General features: G+C 37.5%; 1 protein-coding gene and 1 long non-coding RNA gene across 2 annotated transcripts in view; one reads left to right on the forward strand and one right to left on the reverse strand.

Annotated features, from left to right (window-relative positions):
- The window catches only part of lrriq1 (leucine-rich repeats and IQ motif containing 1), a 49,638-nt gene that overhangs the window by 21,223 nt on the left and 9,138 nt on the right, over nt 1-19,277 (forward strand). Inside the window, 11 exon segments of the mRNA XM_056478494.1 lie at nt 3,202-3,534; nt 3,800-3,968; nt 4,521-4,640; nt 5,509-5,598; nt 6,013-6,146; nt 6,248-6,280; nt 6,355-6,443; nt 8,649-8,750; nt 17,669-17,771; nt 17,943-18,003; nt 18,443-18,560. Coding sequence (XP_056334469.1) covers nt 3,202-3,534; nt 3,800-3,968; nt 4,521-4,640; nt 5,509-5,598; nt 6,013-6,146; nt 6,248-6,280; nt 6,355-6,443; nt 8,649-8,750; nt 17,669-17,771; nt 17,943-18,003; nt 18,443-18,560 — 1,352 coding nt within the window.
- Nucleotides 11,338-18,540, reverse strand: LOC130245734 (uncharacterized). The gene is made up of 3 exons (XR_008839356.1): nt 18,421-18,540; nt 17,728-17,788; nt 11,338-12,455 (listed from the first exon to the last, which is right to left on the reverse strand). It is a non-coding gene; the product is annotated as an uncharacterized LOC130245734 (long non-coding RNA).

The raw sequence follows: 19,277 nt of genomic DNA on the forward strand, positions 1-19,277 counted from the left end.
TTTTACACTGGTTGCCTGTGCATTATCGTGTCACTTTTAAAATGCCTCTCTTGGTTTTTAAATCACTAAATGGCCTGGCACCTTCTTATCTGTCAGATCTGTTGACTGAACATCAGCTTGGTCTGTCTCTTTGGTCATCAAACCAGAGATTATTATGCATCCCTAAATAGAGGCTGAAATGCAGGGGTGACTGTGCTTTTGCAGTAGCTGGTCCTAGATTGTGGAATGCTCTGCCCCTCTGTATTGGATCTATATCATCTCTGTCTGTTTTTAAATCTACACTCAAAAACATAGAAATATTTTTTTGCTTGTTCAAACTACTTATTTAAAATAAGCTGAATCAACACAATTCTTGAGATGTCATTGGGACAACTTAATTTTTTTTGTTCAATACACAAATATGTTAAAAGTGTTAAGTTAACTTAATCAATTTGTGTTGGGACAACATGAAAATGAATTGTGTGGAACTCTGCGTTTTTTACAGTGAAGGTTAAAACTTACCTTTTTGATTTGCCATTTTATCAGTGAGAATTGTTTGTTTTAGCTATAATTTTATATCTTTCTTTTTGTGATTTGTATTGTGCAGCACACTGGTCAACCTTTGGTTGTGTTTAATAGGACTATATAAATAAAATTGACATAGTAAACTTCTGGCACGTGTGTTTAGATGGAGCAGCATTTACTACACAAATTTAATTTAATTTAATTTAATCTGTCAATAACAACATCAAGATAATTGCTCCGCGGTGATGACAGCTGTTTGTGTTGCTTCTCTGTGATCTATGGCTTTGTGTAGTAAATGCAGAATGTGAAATTACCATAGTAACATGGTTTTACTCCAAGCGCCCTCTGGTCTTCAGTGGATATTTACTACTGATCACATCGTGCTTCCCTGACCTAGTTTGTATTTTTAATTTTTACTTTTGTACATAATCACAACTGAATATTAGCTTTTAATTATCTGAAATAAAAGGTTTCATTCACACACACACACACACATGCACACACGCGCACACACACACACACACACACACGCACACACACACACACACACACACACACTGAACTTAAGTTTAGTTCAGTTTAGCTCAGTTCAGTGTGGTTTAATATTCACTGCTGAGAGTCCAAACACTGAAGAGCAAATCCATTCATGCGCAGCTCTACAGATCCCGAACCATGCAAGCTAGTGGTGACAGCGGCAAGGAAAAAACTTCACCAATTGGCGAAAGTGAAGAATTGAAAAACCAGACTCAGTTGGGCATGACCATTTCTCCTATGGCCAAACGTCTTGTGCAGAGCTGCAGTCTCAGCGCCGGAGGCTGGAGAAGCTGGGCCTCAGTGAATACTTGTCTGTCCCTGGAGAGTCACAGGAATCAGTCTCATGCTCTCCACTCCTCCATGACCACCACAGCAGCTGCTCGGGATACGGCCTGGTCCGGGCTTATGGAAACCTTGGGATCATCTCGTTGCATCAGTGGCACTGCATAGTCTCTGGGCGGCTCGGGATGAGTATACCCAGCTGGAAATAGAGAATAAAGAAAATAATTAGCGTAGCTGCTGTTTATAGTGTATATAAACGAGATGCAAAAACCTGCGTGGCGCACATTCATGCATCATGCTGTTATGTGATGCATGTGCTTTACTAAAGAAATAGGTCTTTAATCTAGTTTTGAACTGTGAGAGTGTGTCTGAGCCTCGGACATTATCAGGAAGGCTATTCCAGAGTTTAGGAGCCATAAATGAGAATGCTCGACCCTCTTTACTTGACTTTTCTGTTCAAGGTACTACCAGAAGCCCTGAGTTTTGAGATCTTAAACAGCGGGTTGGATTGTAGCGAGACAGAAGATTGGTTAGAGAAACAGGAGCTAGATTATTCAAAGCTTTGTAGGTAAGAAGCAATATTTTAAAATCAGTCCAAAACTTAACAGGCAGCCAGTGTAAGGAGGATAAAATTGGGGTGATGTGATCAAATTTTCTAGACCTGGTAAGAACTCTGGCAGCTGCATTTTGTACTATCTGGAGAGGATGCTGGGCAGCCAGCGAACAAAGCATTACAGTAATTCAGCCTATTCAGTCCCTTATTTATCAGGGGTCGCCACAGTGGAATGAACCACCAACTATTCCAGCATATGTTTTACGCAGAACATGCCCTTCCAGCCGCAACCTGGGAAACACCCATACACTCGTATTTACACACACACCCATACACTACGATCAATTTTCAATAATTTATTTTCCTTCAGCTTAGTCTCTTTTTTTATCAGGGGTCACCACAGCAGAATGAACCGCTAACTTATCCAGCATATGTATGCCCCTCCAACTGCAGCCCATCACTGGGAAACATCCATACACTCTGGCATTCACACATATACACTACGGCCAATTTAGCTTAATCCCACATGAACACATGACAAATGGCCCAGCCAGGACTCGAACCTGTGACCTTCTTACTGTGAGGTGACAGGGCTAACCACTGAGCCACCATGCCACCCCAGAATCATCCCAAAAAACAAAAAAACAAAAAAAACAAAAACTTGTGCATTTATGAAGTGTGCTTCAAACAGGTTAGAGGGCTTGACAAACCACCTGTAGAAACAAATCTCTCTCTCTCTCTCTCTCTCTCTCTCTCTCTCTCTCTTTCTCAAAAGAAAAACAAACTAAACTTTCCCCTCCTTACTCTAGTACTAAATCCTACACAAACAGTTCCTTTGTATAATTAGCACTTCTTGTGTGTATTGCCTCTTCTTGTTGAATCACTGAATGCCTCCTCAATTGTAAGTCACTTTGTACAAAAGCTCCTGCTAAATGACTACATGTAAGTAGTAATGTAAGTCTGTAACAGTGGCATGAGTTCCTCTGTCATACACACAATAATCTGCTCTAAAGAAACTTGTATCAAACTGTAATGGAGATCGCTGTGAGTTTATTGAGCATTCTGCTCTTTTAATAGTGGCATCTTAATACCTCACATGCTGTTTTTGATCAATTTAGATGTCTTCAGTCCATGTTGCATTTTTATTTCAGCCACAGGCAGCTACACCAGAGTTTTTGTCATGTGCAAGACAGAACAAAAGACACAAGATGCAAACACCATCTGTCCAACACATTTACATAGAAAAACAATCTAAAAGGACAGATCGGAATGCAAAAAACACGATCTGTATGAAATCAAATGTGATATTTGTTTGCCTTTTTTCACAGTTCTGCAGCCACTCAACATGACGCCCAGCTTCTTGCCATCGGCCATCAAACAGACCTGTTCAGACTGGCAGTGGAGCAACGTTATGCCCATGAATACGGTGACAGCTGTGTCACAGAGAATCCTGCACTGACAACAGCTTTCAGTGGTCCATGTGCTTTTCCTAAAGCATCTTTATCGGAAAATCCAGAGAAACATCATCTGCTTACAAGAGACTGGCACAAACACAATCCACAGAAGCCTCCAAATCCTCAATCTCACCTTGAACTTCAATCTGCTGACTACATAGAGACGCAAAGCGTGAAGAAACCTGTTCAGGCACTCAACCTGAAAATGTATGCCTCTCAAACACTGTATTTATTTTACGTTATTAACTTTCAAAGCATTTGGTTTCCAATGATTTAAAGGTAGATTTAATTTTAGCTGCAGGTAATCAAAATAAAGCTCATCTCTAAATCATTCAGATGACACCGGACCCCTGTTGGGTCTCTCTCCAGATGTTTTAATGCAGATGAATCATCCGAGTTCAGCGACATTCATTTAGTCTCCGGTGACCTTGGTGAGTCATCAGATAAAATTGTCTTGTGCGCTGTTCCTCAGAGCGGCAGCTGTGGTGATCCAACGATTCTGGCGAAGGAGATGCATAATGAAGAGACGCGAGGGCCTCCCTGACTTAATTGAAAAAACCAACACAAAATTAAAGCTTCATAAGGTGGACGATAGCTGCATCGAGAGACCTGAGAGGGAACGGGCTGCTGTTGTTATTCAGGTGAGACTCACTTTTTGAGTTTTTACAAAACATTCGCTTTTATTTTGGATCTACTGCATCATATCTCTGGAAAGGTGTTTTCCATACCTCCTTTTATGCATGCAATAAATAACTGGAATAAAATTAAATCATCTTCATTACACCCATTACTGCCAAGAGCTTGTTTTGAATTGGTAGGCAGTGCTTTTGAAAACGGGCTATTCTTTTCATGAGTAACTTCTAAGAGCTATTTTTTTTCTCTCTCTTTGTGTTTAATGAGTCTCCAAGGACTCAGACCGAGGGAAAAAATGATTAATCAGATTCCAACGTGTCGCTGGAGTGGGAGCGAGTGGGTTCTGATCCGTTAAGTCTTTTTTTTTGCCCCGCGGGGAATACGCAGATTTAAAGGCATCCCGGTGTTACATTTGTCTTACAAAGCCAAAGTCACCGAAAGTTCAAACTGCAGACCGCGGGGCAATTAAACAGAGGTTAACATGTTTTATCTTCCTAATGGGATAACACACAATATTTATGCTTGCGTGTGATTCATGGCTGTGTGTATTGCCCCTGCAGGCTGCATGGAGGGGCTTCTTTCTGCGGAAAAGGCTGGCCCGTGCTTTAGCTGCTGCTCAGATCATAGAGAGCGATGAGGACTTTGAAGAGGTGGACATGGACGAATTCATTTTTGATGAGGTATGAGTAGATGCGTGGTGCTCCTGCCATTACGCTGAAGTCTGTAGACTGATAGCCCGACCCGCAGCGCTGACAGTCCTTTAAGTAGAGCTTGTAGTCGTAATGCTGGAAGCTGTCAGCGGTGATTAGGTACTGAAAAAGAGCAGTCAATGAGTGGGGAAGAGGGAAAGGAAAATGTTGTTTCTTTTTCTTATGTCACCTGCTATTTTCTGCCCGCTTGCATCACGTTTACTCAGCTTAACTTTGGCTTAACCTGTGCATTACGCTAAGTGAGCTCATTTTTGTAGCTTATTAGACGATTTCATTATAGTGCATTTCAATGTTCAATTCTGTTCAATTCATGTTTATTTCTATAGCACTTTTACAGTGTATATTGTGTCAAAGCAGCTTAACATACAGTAGAAGTTCTAGTAAATTGAAACTGTGTCAGTCCAGTTTTCAGAGTTGAACTTCAGTTTAATTCAGTTCTGTGTGGTTGAAGTTTCACTGCTGAAAGTCCAAACACTGACGAGCAAATCCATCGATGTGCATCTCAAAAGGTCTCAACCAAACAAACCAGTGGTGACAGTGGCGAGGAACAAACTTGACCAATTGACCAAAGTGAAGGAAAAAACCTCGAGAGAAACCAGGCTCTGTTGTGCACGACCATTTCCAAACTTCCTGTGGAAAGCTGCTTTCATGTTAAATTCATGAATGTTTTTTCGTGCTGGTGCTTTACTTTCTGTCTGTTTCAAAGTGGATGTTTTTGTTGTGCTGATGGTCGTGATCTGCTACTTGCTTTGAAGAAATAATAAGAAAACATCAAGATGCACTTCATTATGTTTTTCATATCAGCACTTTGATTTAGATTTTGTTCTGTTTTGAACAGAAAGAGTTGGAGAAAGACTGGATAACCCTGCATTCCAATGCTTTACCGTCCAGAATGATGCCATTTTCGGAAGAGCTGCTTTTGCCAAAGGTAACAGCCCTGCGGACCCTCCTTCTGTCTGTGGGCCGGCACAGTCGCAGTCTCTCTGGGTGATTAAGTGCCGAATTTATTGCCTCCAAAAACACAATTACTTTCTGGGCCGCCTTAAACTTCCTTCTCATCAGCAAATGTCATTTTTCAGCGCGGTGCTTTTTCTTCTGCGGTTTCTTTTCTTTAGAGAAAGCTGGCCTTTTCTATCACGGTAGCGAGGCTGTGATGTGATGCAGCTGCTGCTGTGGAGATGTAGAGATTGTTGAATGCACTTCAATGTTCTAGACCCAAGAAGAAAACCCAGCAGGAATACTATCTGTCCATTTTATAAAAATTGAAAGTGCACTTTAAGTACGTTTTTGTGGTAGAAGCTGCATATTGACGCAAGGCATTTTTTGATCTTGCTACTTGCAGCCTCCACTTCTTCATCCGGTGCCACCAAAGACTCTACCTGTATTTCCACAGCAACCAAAAAATGCCTGGTCTGATCGGGAAGATGCAGCCTGCTTGGAGCAACATGTTTCTCCTTCTGCTAACCTCAGCAGCAGGTAACATTTGGCTTTGTGTCTAATAATAATCATAATTGAAATGGCTATAACATTGTGCTGTTTTTTTTTTCCAATTTCCTTGGATTTCTGAACATTTCTAGATCAGAGGAATCAGAAAAAATCCTTGAAGAATGGTATACTTCTGTGCTTTAATAAATATTATTATGGCATACTTTTTGATTGTTCATAATAAAAACATTTATTTCAGGGGCATCACCAACGACACCACCGCCCTTCTCATCCTGAAGAGAGCTAATAAAATGAAGGGCAGAAAACAACAGCAGAAGAGATTATTGGGTAATCATAATTATCTATCCATCCATGGCCTAAAACAAGCATTTTGCCAAATCTGTTAATGGCTGGTGACCTTAAAACATTTACAAGCCATAAATATATCAATTTAATTCCATTGTTTTAGGTTTAGAAACCATTCTCATATCACATTACATATTTAAGTATATAAATTCTTTGGGATGTGACAAATTACACTAAACCACATCACATTATCAGGCATGTTTAGCATAGGGCTGGGCGATATGACAAAAATGCAATCTCGATAATTATTTTCCATATTGAACGATAACGATATATATTTCTATATAAGTTGTTAATGCTTCCAGATTTAAAAGAGAACCTCAACCATTGACTGAATCCACAAAAATTAGAGAGTCCAATATATGACAACATTTTCAGCTAAAATAAACTACCAGACAATTGCTGACTTAACCCTGTTTCAATTTTACTTGCATTTAAGCCTTATTGAGTACTTCTTTTAGGCCCTGCATGCATCCATTCAACCTTCCAGCTGCAAGTGCTTCTCCAACTGCTGAGTGTCAAATGCACACTCCGTGCCTTATGACGCTGCTGGCGTTTTAAAAATGCAATACTTCCATTGACAACAACAAAAAAAAACAAACAGGGCTCATGTTTCTGCAGCACAAAAACGCTTCAATTGACCGCAACACTGTTTCACATACTCACCAACAGAACACGTGTTACTGTTAGTTAACACTAAATGCAATAGATATTCTTAGTATGATTAAAAAAATTCTTAAAAAAGTAATCCAGGGTACCAATGGGCTATGTGCACAGCTAGTGTTTTTCAGCCAATGATAAACTTCCGGTGAGAGCTTTATGTGACTAATTTCAGTTGCATACAGTTGCATCATTTTCACATGCCTTTTACAGCATCAATGTTGTACTGAATTAAAATACAACCGGTTAAATAGGCTTAAGCATCCATTTGGTTGGTAAAGCATAAAAAAGAGCACCAAGACCCTTTAAATGCAGGCATCGTCATTAGCATCAGGCGACTCCATTAAAAATACTGGGGTAAAATTTATTTTCATATTTTAAAGACATGGTTCGGAAAAGTATAATTTAATGCAATGCTTCTTGTTTGGTTTGATAACCACATTATATTGTATCTCAATCAGGCAGTGAAGACTGCTCTTATTTAAAGACATCACATCTTAAATGTGGCGATTTTATATGGCATGACAGGGGCTGGCTGACTGAAATTAAAAGTCTGTTTCCACATACCCCATTGTCTTTAAAACAGAATATATGAGGTAGCCTAATTCTTAAAAATGCATTACTAGATGCTAGATACTAGATTTCATGTTAGGTTAAGATATAGAGTATTTCTTTCTTAGAAATTGTAAATAAATCCGTATCCTTTAAAACTGAAAAGTCATACAACCTTTGAGCATTGGAGTCAAACCGTTTGAAAACCCTAATTCCATATATAATGTAGCATTAGCACTTGAAGGCCAGAGCAAGTCCTGTACATTCCTGCATCGCATTATATTCTTTATACAGTATATAGTACAATTCAAATTATTTCCAATTTGCTGTCAATCTCTACTGACACACAACATCTTTTAAAAAAAGCTTGTATCCTACTCTGTATCCACTGTTCATTTCATTTCCTTAAATGTTACACCAGCCTTCAAGCCCTTTTTACTATGCTTCCTCTTTATGTCTTCAGTGTGCAGTTATGCCACACTCGCATGGAGCTTGTGATTCCATGCAAAGCTTAATCTGCCATAACAGCAAGCAGCTCCACCCTGCGCTATGCCTTGTCATGTTCGATTGACCCGTCTGCAAACATTCTTACATATATTCCATCACGCTTTGAGTTCCAACCAGCTTCATTACTGAGAACATCAGTGCTCCTAAGTTCAATGGGCCGTGAGTCTAACAAGAATCCCAGACAAAGTAGTTCTGGTCCTGGTCTGGATGCTCCAGGGTTGGCCTGAAGGCGGCTTTGATCAAGGTCAGGAGTGCGTGACTCTAATGCCACAAATCCAATCATGGCCCCATGAAATGAGGGCCTGTGTCGAGCTCTTAGAGCCTCTACTCCATGGGTCCTTTGGTCTCGTAATGGAAAGTGAAGTTTTGGTTTCTGTCAGTTTTCTGTTTTCGCTTGTCTGCTTCATGAATCCTGTGTTCGTATGAGCTCATTTGTGGCTGAGTTCCTGTCTGTGTTATGTGTTCTAGACCCAAATCAACGTTTGGCCCTGTTCAGAAGCCACAGTAAGCAGTATGTTTCAGCAGAAGCTCAACGACAAACACGTCCTACTTTTAAGGACAACTATAAAGGTAAGACTGAATGTACCCAGAAAATGGAATTAATTGTTATACAGATAAACTAATATTTATAACAATTATTTAATTTAGTGTAAGATTCAGTTGATTCACTGTACAATTCAGTTTATTTAGCTATGAAACAATTTATTCAGCATTCGAATCTCGGTATAAATCACCTCATTAAATACACAAATGATCACTATACAGTAGATATTGATGTGCTGACTTAATTGGATACTTTTCACTTTGTTAAACAAGATTTTGTAGCATAGGTAGTGTAATTAGTTTAACACGGTAAATTCCAACAAAACAGCCGGATGATATTGGTATGACATACGTACACAGTCTGTTGCAAGTTGCAACATAGGCTCATTCTGAAAATGTAGCCCTATATACATTTCTGGAGATCGCGATTATGTAGCCAGAGCCGCTTTTCATCTTAAAAATGAACGCTACGGTGCGCTATGACGCCGTTACTTTTCGTGCTTACCAGCTGACCGCAGAGGGGAGTTGACCACATCAACGGGGTTTGAGTTTGGTGAAGACCAGTTTAAGAAAGCAGGTAAGACAAAAACAAAAGTTAAAAAATAAAATAAACAAGTCAAAAATAGGGTGAGAATGTGGTAAAATCAACGTGGTAAAAATCAGGGGCCTTTTCTTTTTCTGGATTGCTTTTTAAAAGACTGCGGTTGGATTTAGGGAGGGGGGGGGGGTGTCAATCAGTGCTTTTGAAAACACTATTGGTTGGGTTTAGGGAAGGGGGGTGGTGGGATCAGTCGGTTGGTCAGTCAGTAAATCAGTCAGTTGACAGCGGTGGATTTACATGAGAACAGCAAGCGCAAAGGCACTTGTGAAAGAAATTTGAGATCTGATAAAATCGATCTCAAATTTGATTGTGGAAGAAATCTTGAGACCAGAGGTGGTGGATTCGCGAAAACAAAAACTGCAAAAAAAAAACGTAGCCCCTGGGACGTATTTTGCTCTCTCCAGAAATGTATATAGGGGTACGTAATCAGAATGAGCCTGGGTTGACACAATCAGTTGAATCTTACAGAGCTTTAATTTATTCATATTTTATCAGGAAGCATAGGAGTGTACAGTTTTGGAAACTTTATTTTATTTTTTACTTAAACCTTATGCCAAGGGCACAAGTGATTTACAATGTGAACTCCATATGAATCAATTGATTAACCTTATACTTTTTTTCGCATGATTTCTTAAACAGGCAAACTAATTTACAATATAAATCTGCTGAATCACTTTGATTCGCAATATGAACACATTTTTCTCATTGCAAATAAACTGATGCACCATTTAAATCAATTGATTTACTGTATAAAAATTATTTTTGTCTACAGAAACAAATTGACGCACCATATAATAATTGGATTCAGCTACAGTCACTTCACAGTACTGTACAGTTTATGAATATTTTTTGTACTTCCTAAATAAACAAGTGCATCTTATCAAACAGTTTCTTTATGATTTAACTCATTTAAACCCACGCGAACACAGGGAGAACATGCAAACTCCACACAGAAATGCCAACTGACCCAGCCGGGGCTCGAACCAGCGACCTTCTTGCTATGAGGCGATTGCGCTACCCACTGTGCCACCTCACTGTCCATAAATAAATCAATTATAGATGAATAAATATTAATTGCTACTGTGATTCACTACTATACTATACTACAACAATTAATTAATTAGTTCACCATAACAATAATTTTTTTCTTTATAAATAAACAAGTGCTGGGCAACCAAAAGAAATGTTTGCTTTGACATAATATATGCATATGTATTGTGTTTATTTAATATGTATATACCGTATAAATGCACAAATGCATGCTTATATTTGAGAAAAGTATTATAACAGAATTATTAGCCCCCCTTTGAATTTTATTTCTGTTTTAAATATTTCCCAAATAATGTTTAACAGAGCAAGAAAATTTTCACAGTATGTCTGATAATATTTTTTCTTCTGGAGAAAGTCTTATTTGTTTTCTTTTGGCTAGAATTAAAGCAGTTTTTAATTTTTAAAAAGCCATTATAAGGTCAATATTATTAGCCCCTTTAAGCTATATATTTTTTCGATAGTCTACAGAACAAACCATTGTAATAACTTGCCTAATTACCCTAACCTGCCTAGTTAACCTAATGAACCTAGTTAAGCCTGTAAATGTCACATTAAGCTGTATAGAAGTGTCTTGAAAAAAATTATTAAAGTATGTAAAATATTATTTATCAATTATTAGAAATGAGTTATTAAAACTATTATGTTTAGAAATATGTTGAAGAAATCTTCCCTCCGTTAAACCGAAATTGGGGGGAAAAATAAACAGTATATATAGACATGTGTATATGATTCAAATTATATATACCTTTAAATATCTATGTAACCAAATTGTTTTGTGTAGTTTTGTTTCTATGCGTATCACATACACATAATAAATATATATAACACACACATATATTATGTCAAATAATATTATGTCTTAGCCCACCACTAAAATAAGCCAATATTTGACTTATGATCACTGAATCACTTCAAAGTACTAATCAACTGCTTCACCAAATTACTACATTTATCTCTGTACAAAAAGTGATCTACCATATCAATGAATCAATTGATTTTTTTTATGAATCTGTTGCTGTCATTTACCAAAATATGGAACATAATTTTTCAACTCTTTGGAAACTGCTCCACTTTCATTACTCCCCATGGGCTCAATCCATACAGTCATTTGGGACATGCTTGGATCTACATTGCGTGTAATACACGAAAACATACACACCGTCTGATCAAATTGAACGCACATGATGGGGCTCGTAAATAGCCAGCCATTAGGTTGTTTGGGATGGTGGAGAATAAACAAGATGATTGTATTTCAGGAGGCTTTGTAGCGGACCTGAAGTGTGAAATTGAGTTAAGTACAGAGGAGGTCGGGCACTTAGGGGTCCCAGACTGAGAGAGAGCGCCGTCTGTAGCCCCAGTGCCACCCGATGGGGGCAGGGGGCGTCCAAACCGATGCTACCAATGGGGGTCAAGCATAAGAGATAAGAGATGAAGAGTCAAGCTAAAGAGCAGGCCAAATTAATGCAAAGACATCCTATTTATATGTATAATGGTTGCTTTCTTTCTTTCCTTTTTTGTTGTTGTTCCGACTCCTCAGCCAGTCCCGTGGCGTATGTAAGCCGATACCCATTTTCAAGTGGGTTACTTCATGTCCAGCACATCCACAAAAGAGAGCTGGGATAAAATAAACACAAGTGAGGCGGATATCTCGGAAAGAATCTGTCACGGCTTCGGGGGGCTAATCACCTCCAGAAGGGGGCTTGGAGCGCTCGGTTGAAATGTAAGCCCCTGCTGGGGGAGAGCAGGGGAGCGGCGGCCGGCCTGTAGCCTGAGGCGCAGGGCCTTCCGCGGGTCAGTAGAGGGGAAGAGCAGGTAGCCGAACCCAAGCCCAAAGCCAGGACACGCTCCCACGATGCCCTGCTCATGTGGGCTTTTAAGTCTTTAATCCTCAGAGATGCATTACTCTGACACGTTTTTTGGTAGAACGGAGCATATCATTGCTTTGGGTTAACCTGTGTGTTTTCTCCGCTCTCCTGGGTTTGATTTGCACCATGTGTCCTGTATTTCCAGTCTCCTGTATCTGCTGGGCTTGGCACTGTATCACTGCTCTAGTAGATGATGCTTTGGGTTTGAGTGGATTCCTATGCGAAGAAATCACACAAGAGAGTCGGAGGTTGTGGAAAATAATACTTCAGATCAGTTGAAGGACTTTAACTGACATATAATGTCTTGCTTAGGCTGTGAGCTCTATAGCTTAATACATGACTGAATCTATTTTCAAGGTACAGTACCATAAGTAAACAGTTTGTTGGAGTATTTATTTATTTTGTTAACTTCCAAATCTTTATTGTTAATTCATGTTTACTCAGAATTATTAAATAATATGGCAACACTTTACAATAAGGTCCCATTAGATCATCTTAATGTATTTGTTAATATGAACAAACGTTAAACAATGCATTTATTACAGTATTTATTCATCTTTGTTGACATTAGATAATGAAAATAAAGTTGTTCATCATTAGTTCTTGTTCACTCACAGTGCATTAAGTAAGGAATAAAGTACATCCAGCCGGTTGTTATTGCAGAATAATGCCATAGACTTATCGGCTTGTTGTAAATGACTTAATATGGAAGTGAAAATATTCACAGACAGTCAGGATGATTCAAGATAAGCCTGTTATTAGATTCTGCAGTTTTTATTTCAAAGTAACATATCGTGAAATGTTGCAACCAACCAATCAGAATCAAGTATTCCAGACAGCCGTGTTAAAACAGTTATTATTACATGGCTGTCTGGAATACTTGATTCTGATTGGTCATTCCTCAATCATCTTGATCATTAGTGGATATATTCATTTACTTTTTTATGCTTCTCTTTCTCTAGGCTGTTCTCAGCAGTTTTGGCCCCATCTTGGACTTTGGCCTAAGTAATTGTTTAGTTTTGATGTTAGAGGTATAATGTACATCTAGCTGGTTGTTTTGTACAATATTCCTTACTTAACAATTACAATTTTGCAAATTTGGCTAAATCATTTATATAAAAAAAGGAATTCAAACACAGAAAGTTTTAAAAACAGAACAGCAGAAACCATTTCCAATTCAAAAACATCACTTTTGAACTAGTATTTGAATGATTCTCTTACATAATGATGAGTATTGCAATGTCTACAGAGATCTTACAATATTTCTCTGTTGCAACCAGGTTTTCACAAAATTTAACCCCAAAAAAGCCAAAGCAAAGCAAACACTACTAGCAGATTACTATGGTATAAATACAAAATATAAAAAAGAGAGATCAACTTATCTGTTCTATAAAGAAAAATCATAATAGAATTACAATTTAGAAATTTAATTATGCATTAGTTATTGCTCATGTTAGTAAATTTGATAACTAATTTTAACTAATGGAACGTTTTTGTAAAGTGTGACCAATAATGTTACCAGATAAAACTTTTGATTTAGTAATATTCTGAGTAAATAATATTCATAAATAAGGCTGAAATTAACATGAACTACAGTTACATATAAGTATAAGTTGTAATAAGATGTAATTTTTTATTTTAATTTTTTTAATTTAATAGTGTTATACTATTAAACATCTCAGTAATACTTAACATAGTACATAAATTGATTGTCCATCATATTTAGTATTTTTTTTCTATTTCTTTTCTCCTTTTCTATTTCCTTTAGTTTTAGTTTTTATAGTTCCACTTTAAGATTCATCATATATCGTACTTTTTCTGATGCCTTCAGATTGATGTGATTGACAGGCTTCAGGTTTGTGTGCAGAGCTCTCAGTGGCATGTGTTTGTGTGTGTGTGTGTGTTGACCGCTGGTTGACCGCCTGTGCTTTGCACTCTGGAGGTGAAGGTTTGACCCAGGGTAAAGGAAAGTGGGAGACAGAACCTCACGATAAAAGACCTGACCTCCTTCTTTGAGTCTGCTAGAAGAACTCCCAAACAATCAGAGCCCCTTGGGTATGTCTTTCCAACACACACACGCACACACACACACACACACACACACATGAGAATCCCCCACATGCACCGTGCTTTGTGCACAGCCTGTGCGTGCGTGCATGAAGTGACTTCACTCCAGTGCAACAATTTAGGCATTTTGGACACCAGATTCCAGTTTAGTTAGTCAGACCTAAAAATAACCTGAAGATCTGCGGAAGCTATTTTGATGGATAAGATGATGGGACATATAGGCTTTAGATTATGAATGTTCCCTCATATACTGTATGTGGGTCAAAAATAAAAAGTGTATTAATGAGTGCATTTATTGTTTTTATTCATTGTAATTTTAAATATATATATTTATTAATTGCTATGATAAATGGAATGTCATTTTGTTGAACAGAAGTTCATATCTCAAAAACGAATTGTCAACGCAGGCTCATTCTGATTACGTACCCCTATATACATTTCTGGAGAGAGCAAAATATGTCCCAGAAGCTAAATTTTTTTTGCAGTTTTTGTTTTCGCAAATTAACGAATTTTACGAATTAAATTAGCAATCCAGAAAAAGAAAAGCCCCCTGATTTTTTTTTCCACGTTTTCAGATTTTACCACATTCTCACCCTGGTATATACTTGTTTATTTTATTTTTAGCTTTTGTTTTTATCTAACCCGCTTTTTGGAACTCGTTTTCACTGTCCTCAAACCCCATTGTCGCAGTCAACTTGTGCTTGTGTCCGGTGATGTACATGTCCAGCTACCGGACAAACTGGTAACAGCGAAAAAGAGGTAAGCGGTCAGCTGGTAGGCGAGAAAAGGAACAGCGTCATACCACCCCATAGCATTCTTTTTAAAGATAAAATGCAGCCATACGTAGCTCTGACTAAATAATTCGGGATCTCCAGAAATGTATAAAGGGCTACGTTTTCAGAATGAGCCTATGTTTAGAATGACATGTTTAAAAGCTGTTTAAATGTATCTAAGGAAATTCTTATATTTGCTACTATACTTCAATCAACTAGGTCTGTAATCATTTAAAATATTGATATTTCATATGACTAAATATTTAGTTTTAAATATTTTTCATTTTTAATTGTAACTTGATCCAGAAATCAAAATAGGATGTCACTTGATATGGCTGTATATCAGCACTGCTGGGAGGCATGGGTTGGCTCAAGGCCACAGGCCACAGGCCGAGTGCCTTAGTGCCCCCCACCAGTACCGATATACAGGCATATCGCAGTGCTATGAGTATGATACTACATTTATACAAGTTTGACGGCAAAATCGTGTATATAAAAAGAAGTTCAAACACAGAAAGTGTCAAAAACCCTTTTGTATGAGGAACTACTTTTTTCACCCTTCATTCACATCTGCAGCTGACCGTCAGAACAGCAGAAACCATTTCCAATTCAAACATCACTTTTGAACTAGTATTTGAATGATTCTCTTGCATAATGTTGAGTATTGTAATGTCTACACAGATCTCAAAGTATTTTTCTGTTGCAACTGGGTATTCACAAAAATTAACCCCAAAAAAGCCAAAGCAAAGCAAACTCTACTAGCAGATCACCATGGTATAAATACAGCAATACAAAATATAAACGAGAGAGATCAACTTAGAATGTCACTTATCAGTTCTATAAAGAACAATCATAATAGAATCACAATTTTGAACTTAAATTATGTATTAGTCATTGTATTGCATTAGTAAATATGTTAACTAATTTTAACTAATGGAACCTTATTGTAAAGTGTGACCAATAAACACTAGATTACTACAGTATAAATACAGCAATACAAAATATAAAAGAGATAGATTAACTTAGAATGTGATTTACCTATTTTATAACGAAAAATCATAATTGAACAGGTAAGTGACAAGTTGATCTCTCTCTCAAATTCTGAAGTTTTTTTTTTTTGGCATGAAATGACACAAGCTTGTCCCAATAGATAATAAGATGATGTACAAGAGGCATCATTGTGGAAAAAATATATTTCTTAGCTTTTGTTTTCAATTGAAATATATATATTTATAACAATTTTTAGCATTTTTGTGCAGAGTTTAAGTTTTTTGTCGTTGTGGGTTCATCAGAGCAGTTGCTATCTTGATTTTGTCAGGATTGACCTTGTGTTGGCTCAGTTTTGGTATGAAAGAGCAGGATTTCTGCAAATACCTGTGTCCTTAAGGGAATCCCTCTGACCCTCTGCAATCCTGACCCGTGAAAGGGCTGATTCTCTGAGTCCAGCGGCAGCACAAGGCCTAATGTATTTAAGAGGGCTTTAACAGCCGTGACTCCTGGTCTTCTAATGTCCTCGGGGTGGGACAGACGGGGGGACGAGGCTTCTAGAGCTACATTTGCATGTGTTTCTATCATATTGTGAACTCTCATTACTATCAAGTTCTCTGTATGTACTGCCAGACTAGTTTCCAAGCAATTTTGTAACTTTTTAGCAAATACAATTTGCAATTTACTAGTATTGGGCACCTTTTATGCATTGCTTTTTAGGAAGTACTCAAGTATTATTTTTAGCATTGCAGAAATGGAATCATATTGAATCTATAATGCATAATACTGTATTATATTCTAATTCTAATAACAGACAAGTAAAAACACATCTTTAAAAAAAATAAACAAATGTATGTTCCGATAAAAGTAGAAGCATTATTGGATATTTTGTTATTGAACACATTTTTTTGCATTCAGGGTTTTTGGCGGGTCCTAATATTAGTGTCAAATACAATCAATTTATTTGTTTAATGTATTAAATAATCTAATATGTATGAAAAAATGTCATATGGCAGCTATAATGCTGGGTAAACCTTTCATTTTAGAACTTTTGTCACCGATATACATGGATTGTCTTTTTTCCCATTTTCTCATACGGCCCCTGGGGATGTTAATCACTTGACATTTTTAGTGGATTTTCAATTAACCCATGACAACTGTAACCCATAATTCTTGTCTGCCCTTTTCTTTTTGGCAAAAGCATGAAAATGACTAAAATAAATGTCTCATTAGTTCCAGCACTTGGCCGTCAGAAGTCATTATCAATTCTTGTGAGTGTCCGCCGAGAACGTGTGTTTATTTTGAATTAGGGCTTTTTTGGTGACATGTATTGACACAGTGCATAAATTTCTCTATTTCCTATGAACTCACTTGGTTTATTTAGACGCTCCATAGATGTAAATATACACCCCAGAAGTTTGCGAAACAAGCTTGTTTTATCCTCCTGACAGTTTTCCTTTTGTCTTTTTTCCATCACTTATCAGGAACTGTCTGGCACGAAAACACCTCTCTACGTTATGTTTATTTATGTAAATATTATATTGATGTATCAGAAAAAGTAATCTTTTGGATGCTCTTGTTCTTGTTTTCGATCAAATGCAGGTCGCCAAAGAGTAAATGAAGTTCACAAATCACCAAAAGCAGAGGACAAACAAACTTACAGGGAGAGAGGTTATCAGTGGCTGGACTCCTCAGATATGGGACGGTGAGACACAATCTGATCTACAGAAACACACAGATGGACAGTAGGTTGTGCAGTAGCAGTTGATAATGATGATCCATTATACAGTAGTGGTGACTTGTAAATCTCACATGTTGTGAATATGTTGTAGTGTAAACTGTGGTACAGCTGATCTTAATACTGACTTTTTTGTAGGGATCATTTTCTCCCTGATATTGGCCCTGATATTCTTAATGGTGGGAGGGTACAGCTTGTGGTAAGAGACTTTTATTTGGCTTTTTAATTAAACCTATGGACTAACAGTATAGTGTGTGCAAAGTACTGCTGGATGCTGTGTTTATTACCTGTGTTAAATTTAAATCTAGTACATACTGTGAAAATTAATTAATTTTACAACTGAAAATTAACAACTGCTGTTAGCTGCTGTTAGCTATTGTCTGTAGCTCTTGATCCACACTCTTGATTTATGATTTAAATTGCATTGTGGGACCTTAATCTACAGTATGTTTTACTTTTGATGTTGAAAATGTAAATGTAATGCAGTTTTTTCATTATAAATTGATCATTATATGTTGGTCAAGTAACGGATGCTATAACAACTAGATAATCAGCTGCCAGTCATTTTCTGTAGTTTTACAGATTGCTTTTTTTAGGCTGTATCATTTTTATGTACCTGTTTTTTTTCTCTCTCATAGGCCACTGGGGACAGAGATGGTGTAGATTCAGTCACAAGGTTTTGGACAGAGCCCACTAGTGTCTCTCCAACTTCTAAAACACATACTCAGGCTCGGAGATTCTCAGCTGAAAACAAAAGTGAGTCTTTTACTAAAGTGATTTATACAATACAATTTTTATTGCATATCAAAAATTCACACTCACACACACACACACACACACACACATACGACTTATTCCAGAATTGCGGCAAACATTTTCCAATAATTTTCCCTTAAACTGGTTTGACATACAGTACAACAAATATATCATTTACAGTAAACTGAATCCTTAATGTATGTAAAATACTGCAAACGCTAAAATGTGATAGGAAACGTTTGTCCTGTTGCTAATTGTTGTTTAAATTGTTGTTCAACTACTAACAGAGTTGACATTTTCCACCATTTTGTGCTTTAGCTCAAGATGCTTACCTTAAGCCAGATGCCACATGACATGTCTAAAACAGAAGTTAACATATTTTCATCATATTATTTTAATGTTGTAAAAATTGAATGAGAAATTCACTGAAATATCACAATGGTCAGATGGTGTCCCCTAAACATTTTGTTAAAACTATTGAGAGACAGTAGGGAGAGCCACTAAATACAAGTCCTACTTTCAATATCAACTCCCAACAGGCACAAGACATCAACATAACGTCATATTGATGTTGTACCCCAACATCCTGGAGACGTTGCATTTTGGGTGGAAATGAAAATTGGGCTGATGTCAGAACCCAACGTCAGTGTTCAGTGTTGAACAGATGTTGGATTTTGGTCACTTTCGAACGCAATTGAAAAACAACCAAATATCAAC

This window comes from Danio aesculapii, chromosome 18 (genome assembly GCF_903798145.1).
Source record: "Danio aesculapii chromosome 18, fDanAes4.1, whole genome shotgun sequence".
Lineage (NCBI taxonomy): Eukaryota > Metazoa > Chordata > Actinopteri > Cypriniformes > Danionidae > Danio > Danio aesculapii.